This window comes from Maniola jurtina, chromosome 12 (assembly GCF_905333055.1).
Source record: "Maniola jurtina chromosome 12, ilManJurt1.1, whole genome shotgun sequence".
In the NCBI taxonomy this organism is placed as follows: Eukaryota; Metazoa; Arthropoda; class Insecta; order Lepidoptera; family Nymphalidae; genus Maniola; species Maniola jurtina.
Window position 1 is genome coordinate 12,039,165 of NC_060040.1, and position 13,360 is coordinate 12,052,524.

General features: G+C 36.7%; 1 protein-coding gene across 3 annotated transcripts in view; it reads right to left on the reverse strand.

Moving 5' to 3' along the window:
• Positions 1–12,862, reverse strand: part of LOC123870298 (transferrin) — a 27,255-nt gene extending 14,393 nt beyond the window's left edge. Inside the window, exons 1-4 of one of the 3 annotated variants that reach the window (XM_045913534.1) lie at positions 12,713–12,862; positions 11,693–11,795; positions 5,948–6,087; positions 2,024–2,142 (exon numbers count right to left, since the gene is read on the reverse strand). In XM_045913534.1, coding sequence (XP_045769490.1) covers positions 2,024–2,142; positions 5,948–6,087; positions 11,693–11,795; positions 12,713–12,797 — 447 coding nt within the window. In that variant the 5' untranslated portion in view covers positions 12,798–12,862. Of the gene's footprint in view, positions 1–2,023; positions 2,143–5,947; positions 6,088–11,692; positions 11,796–12,475; positions 12,585–12,712 lie in introns of those variants that run through there. The other 2 variants (XM_045913536.1, XM_045913537.1) reach the window with 2 other exon arrangements.
• Between the last annotated feature and the right edge of the window lie 498 nt (positions 12,863–13,360).

The window sequence follows — 13,360 nt, forward strand, 5'->3', positions numbered from 1 at the left end:
AACCCCATTTTTATTAACGATTTTATTTTTGGAATAATATGTATATACTTGTCATAATATTATAAGGTCTCTTATGGGAGACAAAGCAAAAAAGAAATAACAAGAACAAATCACTCGGTCTATAGAATTCGTAATAGCGTACAATATTGTCTCTGATAAAATTCCAACATAATAAAAAAAAAACCTGTCAAATGCGAGTCGGACTTGCATACGTAGGGTTCCGTACCATCGTACAAAGTATACCTAACACTTTTATGTAAAACACTGTAAGTTAATGACGGACTGCACTGCATTAATTTAATTTTTGGGGTTCCGTACCTCAAAAGGAAAAACGGAACCCTTATAGGATCACTTTGTTGTCTGTCTGTCTGTCAAGAAACCTATAGGGTACTTCCCGTTGACCTAGGTTTCCACAAATTCACTTTACTTGTACTATAAGACAGGTACCTATTTGCTGAATTTCATGATTCTTGGTTAATGGACAGTAGATAAGTACCCTATAGATTTTCTTGACAGACACTACAGACGGACAGGCGGGCAGACAGACAACAAAGTGATCCTATAAGGGTTCCTTTTTTCCTTTCGAGATACAGATCCCTAAAAAAAGATTTTATATCGCCCGTCTTATTGGAGTATTATTCAGAAGATATTCTTTTGTTGCCAAAATTAAATTTCAGAAGCTATATTTTTTGTTTCGCAGAATCCTCGCCATTTTTATTTCTCGAGCATTTTAGAAACCAGACACATTATTTACATTGCGATGGAGCAAGGTTTATTTCATTTGAATCTCTACTAATTTAGTTTTATTACATTGGTTATAATATTTAACTAGCTGATGCCCGCAGCTTCGCCCGCGTGGATTGGTCAGATCCCCTGCAGCATCAGGATTGAGGAGTTGGACTCCAAATTTTTTATGAAACAATGTCGCAAAGTTCCTCTATCGATTAAAAAAGAAATGACGCAAATCGGTTCAGAAATCTCGGAGATTTCGGTGTACATAGGTAGAAAACACAACTCCCTTTTTGAAAGTCGGTTAAAAAAGTAGCCTATGTTACTCCCTGGTCAATTCTCTACTTGTCTGTGAAAATCCCGTCAAAATCGGTTCAGCCGTTCCCAAGATTAGCCTTTTCAAACAGACAGACAGACAGACAGACAGACAGGCAGACAGACCGACAGACAGACAAAAATTTTAAAAACGTGTGATTCAGTTATAGTATCGTTCAAATAGCCATATGACTTTAATATGCGGTAGTTATTTCGAAATTACAGACAGACACTCCAATTTTATTTATTAGTATAGATAAGTACCTACCTACATTCAAACATAGTGGAATATGAGTGGAATTGAATAAAGACGAGCATTTCTGATAACTTAATTTGTAGCTTTATAGTATATTTACATTACATTGACAAGCGAGCTTTAAATAGATACCTACTACTTAGCTGAAATAGATAATATTTGGTGTAGGTAGGTACAGCTAAATAAAATAGAAGTTTGTGGGAATAACAGGTTTTCAACTTGTAATTGAAATAGTTTTAGGCAAAAGGTTGGGTTCGAGGGAAAGCGACGAAAATACAATAGAGAAATTCGATATTCGGCCTGAGTGTTCGTATAATTTGTGGTAAAGTTTCGACCTTCATTGTCTAACTTATATCAGATATCTCAATGAACCTATATTGATTTTGGAATGGACAAAGAGAATAAGTTTTTTTTTCGCCTGCTTCTATAGTATCGACTATATCTCACAAATAAGTCGATACTAGAGCTAATTTCTTAAACTGGACTCTTTCAAGCAAAGATTTTTATATAAAACCTGTGAGGATGATGCTGCCATTGGCGCAATTAAAATGCCATAAGCCGACGTTGTCGTATTAGTTTACAAATTGCGAAAAACCAAATTAAATTTGAATTTCGCGGTTAATGATTGATGCAGGTTTTCGGAAATCGACCCTCAGTTTTTCTGTACTATAGGTTTGCTATTGAAAAGTTTCAGATATTACGAATACCTATGTAAGTACTCACTTTGTAACCAACATTTCTGTTGACGCCGGTATGACAAGACTTCAAACCCTTGAGCTGGTCCAGGTTGTTGATGGGGAGATCCTTGTGTATAACTATGACCGCTTCATAACGGAATTCCGCTGTAAAAAAAAAGATTATTATGCTTTCTACAGTTAACAAGTAACCATATTTATACTAGCGACCGCTAGCGGCTTCGCTCGGCGTAAATACAGGGTGTAACCAGAACGCTAGCAAAAACGAAGACAGGTGATAGTACTGACAATTACAAATAAGATACCTACTCGTACCATTAAAAAAATTACAGTTTTTTTGTAAATCCCCTATTTTTTGAAAGTTCACAATATATCGCAAATAAAACATCTGACTGACGCTAGAGGTCAACAAAGGTTTCGTAAATAGGTCACTCGAAGTCAATACCGCGTTGTAGGTGGGATATTTTTCCACGCATTGCATTTTTCGAGTTTTGCACGATGTACATTGCGGGTTCGAAAAATATTAAATAACTAAAACTACAAGTTAAGGCAAATGGTTATTGGCATTGGATTGTGTTAACGTAGTATGATTATAACGCTAAAATTTTGCTAGCGTTCTGGTTTCATTCTGTATAGCGTATACATTCGTTACAGTCACAACCGACGGCTCTTCACCACCACAGTATCAGTAGGTACCACAATTAAGTTATTTTAATTATTTAAATTATTAATTTTCAGTCTGACCCCATTCAGGATCAAAGCTAAAGGGGTGGTGAAATAGGAGAAATTGTATTATCCATAGATACAATACAACTACATTAGCCTCCTCAGGCAGTTTCCCGTCGCAACCTCCATTAATGTCAGTTATGTTTCGTCGATAAGCTTGATTTATCCTTTTTCCTATTTCCCGGATTATACCTATAAATTGTTCTCTCCGATGTAGCTATTTTCTCCAAAGGTGCACTTACATGAGCAATTTTTTAAGCAATTATTGCTCGGCAACTCGTATGGATCAGTCTGGAGCAATATGCAGCAATTTCGATAATAAGTTGCAATTGTTTCAGCAATATTATTTCTAATTGCTCCATAATATATTCCGTTCTCTTTTTTCCGTTTTAAACTCATGATAATAAAAGCACTACAAGTAAAACCGCGTCCATTGCTAGCGACTACTATTGAATGGATTGCTAGTGTATGAATGTATTGCCTAGTTGTTCTATATTGATCCATGTTACTTCATGCCCCTCAATACGAATTGGCGCTATGGAGCAACATTGCTGTTTTCAGGTAGGTATTGCAGTAAATTGCTTCATGTGGTCGTGACGTTATAATTGACTAAATTGCCTAGAATTAAGTAATTATAATGGCCCGTGTAAGCGCACCTTTATTTCCAAGTCTATTTGTATTTTCGTTTAACAAATAAACACTACTACAAAACACAATTCTAAACTAATTTGGTTTTCAAACCTTGTAAAAGGAAACATTGTGAGAATGATGGCACTTTCAGACCAGTTGCTAATTTAGTTTAGTTTGTATTCTACTGAATTGTTTCAACTTGTTGGTAAATAGTAGATACATGAATAATAATAAGTACCTACACATTTTAGTTTACATTGGAATAAATTTCCATAATGTACCTATCATAATATTATCATGCCGACAGAATATAATAAACGCGTGTCTGTCTGTCTGTTACCTTTTCACGGCACATTCGTTAAAACGATTTCAACGAAACTTGGTACAGAGATAGCTTGCATGTGCTTGCATCCCGGAAACGGACATTTATAATAGGCTAATTTTACCCAGGAAAGACATTATTTTTAATTCCCGACCCAAAAAGAGGGGTGTTATAAGTTTGACGTGTGTATCTGTGTATGTGTGTATCTGTCAGTGGCATCGTAGCTCCTAACCTAATGAACCGATTTTAATTTAGTTTGTTTGAAAGGTGGCTTGATCGAGAGTGTTCTTAGCTATAATCCAAGAAAATCAGTTCAGGCGTTTGAAAGTTATCAGCTCTTTTCTAGTTACTGTAACCTTCACTTGTCGGGAGTGTTATAAATTTTTTATTTACACTTGTATAAAAATCGATTTATTCATCAATATCAAGACGTCTCGTCAAAATACGCCCAAAATATTTGGAGTGTCTATAAAATTAAATATTATTCTGTGAATAAATTTATCAAACCGGACAAGTGCGAGTTAGACTCTCACACGAAGGGTTCTTTCTGTACATCGTACAAGATATAGCACAGCACCAGCACTGTTCTTTTTTAATTTGCATAGCGGCCATTTTGAATTTTTTATTATTTGTTGTTAAAGCGGAATAAAAATTACACACTCTGTGAAAATTTCAACTCTGTACCTATTACAGTTTATGAGATAGGTACAGCCCACTGATAGACAGACGGACGGACAGCGGTAGCTTAGGCTGAGTAGAGGGCACTTTGACTTTGCTCAGACTTAAGACACTGTTAAAACGAGACAGCGTTATACCGCTGGCATGAATCTGTCTCGTTTTAACTGAAACTTAGTCTAAGCAAAGTCAAAGTACCTACGCTCTATACATTTCAACCTTAGTAATAGTAGTAGTAGTATACGGAACCCTAAAAATGCACTCATCCGAGTGGCAGATAAAAAGTGTATTGACCGATAAGCACTCGCTCTATCAGAAAAAAGCTGTGACATCAGTAGACTTTCTCCAATTAAAGTTACGTAACCTGAAAGTAATGTCGTTCACTCTGGTAATGTTGAAAGTTGTCGAAGTGTTGTCTTGACCTTTGATAACCGTCCCCGTAAAGTTTAATGAACAACAATGTTGTGATATCGAATTATAATTTGGCACATGTGATTGCCCTACCTACCTTTTTAGGGTTCCGTATTAATGTCACTCACAAACTGTCTGTCTGTCTATCCCCGTGTCACAGGTCTCTGGCTTGGCTTGTAGACGAAATGAGTTACAAACCTGAAATTTTGGTATTTGGTGTACCTAGAATAGAACGTTGACCCAAAAGATAATTTAGGAAAGTTTCTTTAATTTGCGTGTAACTACTCCTAGATAATTATTATTTAAGATAGTTACATTTTGAGGTTTTTAAATTCAAAGATTTGCGGTAAATACTCGTACGCTCGGGCTTTCGATCTAATTTAATCAGATCACGTATTATCACACAGGTACATTCTATTAAATTAATTCCAATCTATTAGTCAAACAAGTTCCACCAAGTTTCCCCGTCTCGCTGCATGTTATATCCATTCGTATAATTTAATACTCTCGTGCATATGAATTCACCTATCTAAGTTTCCAACTTGTTTGGGTATGTTATGAAACTTGCTGCGGCTACTCCATAGGTTTTTGTTTCAACCTAACTACGTAACATTACGTAACAGTAACTAATTTACATAAATTGACCTAATTTATTGGCTCTCAAACTCAATCAAGGAATTCACTTTCCATCACCTAATATTGTAGTATATCCAAAAGTTAATAGATGCCATTGGAAGTCTCATGGCAATATATAGAAAAGGTAAAGGTGTAAGTTATAGGGTCGCTCGTGAAGAAGAGTGGTCTGGCACAGAACTGATGGCCGTTGGGGCAGACGTGTTCTGGAGTGGAGACCGTGAATCAGCAAGCGCAGTGTGGGACGACCTCCGACCCGCTGGACTGACGACCTTAAGAAGATAGTGGGAAGTGGGTGGATGAGGAAAGCGGAGGATCGTGTGTGGTCAGTGGTGGCGCGCTCTTGGGAAGGCCTATGTTCAGCAGTGGACGCAAAAAGATGCCTATCATGATATTTCATGACAGAAGTGTATACGAGAGGAAAAGAAGCCGACCATTGAAGAAAGAATAAAGATAGGAACGAAACCTTCTCACTTCTTAAGATATCCCGACTTAGCAGAATAAACCTGTGAAATATACTCCACCATCAAGAAAGGTAAAAAACCCATCACTTACCATCAGGCTCCTCATCAGTCCTGTACTCCTGGAAGACCACGAAGTCCTGGTTGGGAATCTTGGATGCCACGTACATATCCTCAGGGTCTACAGGCACCAGGTCTGCCTGTCGCTGCTGCACGAACGTTAAGCATTCCACCCTGAAACAAGTTAGACAAAATTAACTGAGTTTACCTATTCGTACTTTGCAGTTTGTACTTAGTTATTCCTTCGTCTTAGAATTTAAGCCAAAAGTCTTGTACAAGTTTCTATCAAAGGGGTTTGGATCACAACTTATAATTCCAAGTAGGTACACCTTTGTACCTGCTTGGAATTCCATTATCTACTTATCTGCTTTGAGTTGGACGTAAAAGCGTCTTTTTCTTGCTTATGGTGCTCATTTTATAAATTAAAATATGTCTTTTTAGTTTTTCAGATAGAACAACGTGAAGAAGATGGGAAGAATGACTCGGAAAATTTACTATCACCAATGGTCATCCTCGCTACAGAATTCTGTTTTTTTTTTTTTAAATGCTAGATAGGCTTGCACTTGACGTTAATCATGCCTAACAAAAAGCAACGATGAGGTCTAAGTTGGAGCGCACTTGCCTAGAAGATGACTATTCACTCTTGCCTTGATTTTACATTGTACGTGGCGGAAAACACGGAAGCCGGAAGGGCTTTTCACATTAGCCACCTTACACAAAGAGAGTAACAGTTACGTTGAGCCAAAACGTGGATTTAATCTGCCTAAAAGTTTCTCTCCTGTTAAAGAGACTTATGTGCAGATGTGTGACTCATCATCATCAAAATCCATCGCTGGCTCACTACCGAGCACGGCTCTTCTCTCAGAATGAAAAAGTTCAGTGGAATGGAAGATGGGGCATTACAATTACAACGCTGATACTTTACCAATTTATTTTTAGCTACCTATTTGGATAGCAGCCTTCTAGGAAAAACATTTCCAAGCCAAATTGTTCGCAAAATTACAATTCGACTATCTGACTTGCAAAATACCCAAACTCAAGCTCAAAGGACTTCAAACAACATCTTAAAATAGATTCGGCATTTACTAGTGAGGCTGAGGAGGCGTCTTCTATTCGACGGAATCGACAATTGAATTTATTGTTGTGGCTCTTCAAGGATATTTGAATTGGTTGTGTCTAGTACATCGAACTTTTGAATTCGGTTATATAAAAGCGGTGATATCCTAGTGGTTAAGACGTTGGACTCCTCTTCGGGGTGATCGGGATTTGAGCCCGGGCACACACCAGTAATTTTTTGAAGTCAGTGCATTAGCAATTAAATACCTATCCCTTGCTTTAATGGCGAAAGAAAATATCGTGGGGAAACCTGATGCCTGAGAGTTCCCCATAATGTTATCCAAGGAGTGTGAAGCCAATCCGCATTTAGCCAGCGTGGTGGACTGTGACCTAAACCCTTTTCATGCTGAGCAGAGACCCGTTCTTAGTAGTGGGCCGGCGCGGCGATGGGTTGATCATAATGACGATGAAGGTAAGAAAGCTTATATGTCATTTTCTGAAGGTTGGAGACTTTCTTTTCTTTAGAAAACCGATAGCTCCTTTTTTCAAAGCATTTATCGTCTCCACTTTAGTCATTAATCACAGACACAGTAGGCACGTATCTAAGAAAATCGATTTATCTACCTACGCGAAAGCCTTCATAGATTCAATCTACTTGGATCAAATTAATCTACAAATTCGGATCCTCTGAGGACAGATTTGAAGAAAAAAGAGAATTTATTCTTTACCGTTATTGGTGTCCCAGTAAGTACTATAACATCATACTAATATTATACTTAAAAACAAAAGTGTGTGTTGCCTTATACCCCACTTTTTATCCCGGAAAATGAAGAGTTCCCGCGGATCAAAAAAGCCTAAATCATCGCGGGTATCACCTAGTATAAATATAAAATGCATTACAGGGTGTTCAGTTTCAAGGCGTAGTCTCCCACGCTGGCCAAGTGCGGATTTGTAGACACAGATTCATCAAAAGAAAAAAAGAGAAATAATTTTAGTTTTCATCTCATCGGATAAGGACTATACAGTTAAAGAGCGCACTCTTTAAAACTCACTCTAACATACCGTAGATAGTCCTTATTGCTCACAAAATAAAGGCGATTTAGAAGAAAATGAATAGGCTCTACGTGGTCTTAGGTTTTGAGGACTGAAATTCTCAGCACGTATGACGTAGGTACTTGGTAGTGAATACAGATGTTATAGGAATTGGCTTTGTTTCTGGTAATGCCCGTAACGTTATTATTCGCGCATATTCCTTTACCCGTTATTGTTTTGTTTTTGAAAGAAAAATATCAGTTCTTTTGAATTCCTAATAGCTAGAATGTTTAATGTTTGGTAGCGGATGCCGAATGGAAAACTTCAAGCGAGATTTCTCTAATACACAGATAGGACGCAGATAGGGGTGGCTCTTTCAAAAAAAATGATGCAGATAGGCTGATTTTTTTACATCTTGTTGGTATGACAGGAGTCGGCCGCTTCCTCTGACGTGGTGGTCGAAGATGTTTTTTTAATTATTTTAAATTTTTATACGATTTTTGTCATAATTTGCAATTTTTAAATGAAACAGTGCCAGTTTCTCACATGTTAATTTTATTTTCGTATTCTGTAATACTAAACAACATTGTGCGCATTTTTAGTTTGTTCTTTTTAGGGTTCCGTACCTCATAAGAAAAAAAACGGTCCGTCCGTCCGTCCGTCCGTTGTGTCTGTCAAGAAAACCTTTATTTTTATGCATAATAGTTTTTGATTTATCGTGCAAAATGTCGTAAAAATTACCCGAGTACGGAACCCTCGGTGCGCGAGTCTGTCTTGCACTTGGCCGGTTTTATTGTTATTCCTGCTATTTTAGAGCAAAATAGCAGGAATAGAGGCTAGTTAAGTTAGATACTTTCCTACTTATCACAGGTTTTTGCTGGTTTATTGACGTTGGTACTGGTTAGTATAGATATACGGCCGAAATTAATAATAATCAATCTATCTTTAATCTGTCGATAAGTAATTAAGCAACTTATTGACAGATTACAGATAGATAAGTTATTAATTTTGGCCGATAGAGACTAGATTAATTGTGTCATGGGAGTAGGTAAGTGGTAGAATCATACTGTATACTGCACCTCCATAAGTCTTTTATACCATAAAATTGACTGCCTACCTACCCGTGATGACTGTATGGGGCTTTCTCTGTACAAAGTTAACTGCAGAGGATGTAGCTAATGGAAGTAGGTAATTATCCAAATGAACAATGCCCGTCAAATCCGACACCAATGCAATTAGCGGGCTCCCAGTAAATGTCGCTTTGACAAATTGTGTTACCAAACACTTCAATGCTATGCGAATAATTTGAGTTGAAAACAAATAATAGGTACGTGAGCAAACAAGTTGGAATAGAGCAGAGCCTATGTAGAATATTTTGGGTAGTCGTCTTCATCAACCTACATGATTTGCCCACTGCTGGACATGATGACTTGTAGGGACTACCACACATCACGTTTTTGCGCCGCCTGAATCCAGCGGCAGATGTCGTCTGTCCACATACTGGGCAATTTCCCAACGCTGCGCTTTTCGTTTCAAACTATTGGATTGCCATTCTTGAGACCCCAATATCCATCGGATCAGAGGAATAAGATCCTTATGTTTTAAAACAATAGGCTGCCTTCCTATTTTATTATAGGTACTCTATATTACAATTGAAAACCGGGAGGTGCAAGGTAGTGAAATTAAAAAAAAACCTGGAAATCTTTTTAATTCTTCATTTTAAACCAAGGGCTCAAATACCAATTTTCATGGATATACATAACTTAAAATGATGGACGGACAATGAAATATCTAAACTAACTCTAGTCTAACTCCAGCAGTTTGGGCTGCACGTTTGATAAGGTCAGTCAGTCAGGACAAGACTTTTTACATTATGTGAATATTGATAAGTAGGAAGTAACGCTCTGGGAACAGCATTATGCAAAATTGAAAAGTTTTTCGCGATGGAAATTCTGCAATAAAACAGTAGCAGCACAACGACTAATGGATTATTGCAATGAACAAGGCTTGTCACAACCGGGACAGGGATGCAATTAGGGAGATCGCAATGTCACATTGATAAATTGTGTTTGAGGATTACAGCTCTAGTGCGCTAAATAAAAGTTGGACGTAGACTTCTGAATAAAGGACAGGCGAGGTCCAGTTTGTTATAAATAAGTTAAGTGTAATACGAGACTGGAGAGTTTTAATTTAATTAGAAGCTTCGTAGCGAATAAAGTTCTATTGCCATCTTCAATGTTTAGGTCATGTTTGCAAGCATTTTGTAAAATTCTAAAGATCACACTATTACACTAATATTATAAAGGGGAAAGTTTGTATGTGTGTGTGTATGTTTGTTACCCCTTCACGCAAAAACTACTGAACGGATTTGGCTGAAATTTAGAATAGAGATAGATTATACCCTGGATTAGCACATAGGATACCTTATATCATGGAAAATTAAAGAGTTCACACAGGATTTTTAAAAACCCTACATCCACGCGAACGAAGTCGCGGGCATCAGCTAGTTTTGTAATAAAATAGTAGCAGAGCAATGACTACTGAATTTCAATGCACAAGACTTATCACATCAGCGGCGTTAGGGTATTAAAAAGCCATGACCGAAGCCGTTATGTTACCTACCTACTAGAACAAGAATTTTGTGTCGAGTAGCTATGTAGAGTTACCTATTTTAATTTGTGGTGTAATTTTGGTCAAACTACTACAATTTGCCTTAACTAGTCGTGTGGAGTGAAGTGTGTTTCCGGCTTTAACGATGTTTCCCTTCACCGTTAAAGCAAGTGATATTTAATTTCTTAAAACGCACATAACTCCGTAAAGTTAGATATGCGTGATCGAACCCTCGACCTCCTGAATACAAGGCCGACGTTCTATCCACTAAGCTATTACCGCTCTCAAGTCTTACGAGGGATGGTCATAGTCATAGTCATAGTCATATTTTATTCTTGATAATATAAGTACATTATACGTCAATCCAATAATTCAAATTATTTTTTTATAACAAAATGTCACAATAATTTTTCTTAAAAATATAGAATAAGATACAATATTAAATATTAATAATAATCATTTTGTCTTCAATCTTTCTAAGTAGGAATTCATTATAACTATAGAAAGACTCCTCGACAAGCCAGCTTTTCATTTTTCGTTTAAAAATGTCAATGTTTTGCGTGTTTTGCGCATTTTTTATGACGTGGCGGATCCGATTATATACCTCGGGACTAGTGTTGTTATGGATATCCATATCCGTAACCGAAACTATCGGATATCCGAAATAAAAAAATATCCGTAACCGTAACTGAATCCGTAATAAAAGTTTTGGATAGTTTCGGATAGGGCGGAGTCTAACTAAATACTACACTCGTACGAATTAACTGTGCACTCCGCTGGAATGCGACACCTTCATCAGTTCAGATTTTACAGTTCCTTAAAAAATTAATATCCGTAACCGAAACTATCGGATAATCCGAAATAATTTAATATCCATAACCGTAACCGAAACCGATATTATTTTTTACCAATATCCATATCCATATCCGGATCCGAAATTATATATCCATAACATCCCTACTCGGGACCCATGCCAAACACTGTTCGCGAGGCTTTCTCAAGCCTGTGATATTTCACCATCAGGCGATTAGGATATCGTAGGTTAAGATTAGATGATTATTAGATTAAGATATTTTCTTACCTGTCTCTTGCCGGGATACATTCCAATGCAGCCTTGCTCTTCGTGTCCACTTGGAGCATCTCCTCGCATGCCGTCATGTACTCCGACGGCACGCATATTTTGTCTGGAAACCAGAAAATACGTAAGTACAGTAAGTATAAGGGCCGTGTGCCCGCTTTGGTAGGTATAGAAGGTAGGGTGTTCAATCCTTCACGTGTAGACAATATTAATATGTTTCGGGCAACTTCAGAAGTGCGGCACTATGAATAATGACCGGTCTGTAAATACAAGGTGTAACCAGAAAGAAAGTTAGTTAGGGTTATTATACTACCTAAACACAATCCATTGCCAATAACCATTCGCCTTATTTTGTAGTTTTCAATTAATATATCAATAGTTTGTTTAGTATTTTTCAAACCCGCAATGTATAGCGTGCAAAACTCGGGTCAATGCCCCACCTACGACGCGGCATTGACTCCGAGTGGCCTATTTACGTAACGTTCGTTAACCTCTAAAATCAGTCAAATATTTTATTTGCAATATATTATGAACTTTTAAAAATTTGAGGATTTTTTAAATTTTTTGCGTTTTTTTTTTGTGGTACCTTATCAGTAATTATCAATACTACCTGTTTTCGTTTTTGCTAGCGTTCTGGTTGCACCTCGCAATTTTTTTATGGTTCTCACAATTATTTTTACAAGGCAAATGATTGACTGGCAAACGCAAACTTATATTATTTTGTGTTTTTTTTAATATAGTCGCTATGAGAATATGCATTTATAAATGGAACATGTAAATATCTACCTGTTTACATACATAAATATCTATGTATTAAACCATTGATTTAAGAACAGCCACCCCTACACACAAAATTTAAAAAAAAATAAGTACACAAACTTAAAACTTTTCAAACAAACATTCGAAATTCAAATAAATTTTAAACCCTGCACTATGTCACAACCTATAGTAATTGGCAGAGAAAGAACATGCACACTATTTAATACAAATAATTAACTAATTAACAGTGTTATCAGAACATACATGTTGATTTGCAGTTGACATTTGCACCGGTCAGAGCTATCAAAACTAAAATATATTTCAAAGTCATGGTCATGCGGGCGACCATGCGCGAATGTAAACAGAACTGGACGTAGATTCAATGATTTCTTTTTATATATCAACATGCTATCGTCTCGTAACGTATCTGTGGTTGTTTTTTTAAAGGTTTTTTGCATGTCGATTTGCTGTAAATAGGCTTAACATTGTGACTTGTGATGACGCTACGTGAAAATAATGTTATTGTTACGACCGCATTAAATACTTTACCTTTTTTTATTTTAACCTATTTAATACGAATAGAAATAGGTGGATAGGTCTAGGTACCAACAACCGGTAATGATTTTTCACAAGAATTATAGTTAGGTACTTATTTTAAACTATGTACGTAGTGATGCTGATGATTAAATAATGAGCAACGAATATTAGAGTAGGTACATAATATAAAAACCGATGTGTTACCGTAAATTATTTTCAAGTATTGTTGTTTACTATTTTTAAATCTCCACGACGAAAGAAGGCTAAAGAAGAAAATATAGGTACATTCAAAGAGAAAAGCTGATTTCGTGTTCGACGTCTCTCACGTTTCAAAACCTGCTATTATTTTATAGAATTTTCTTGTGGTTTTTTTTT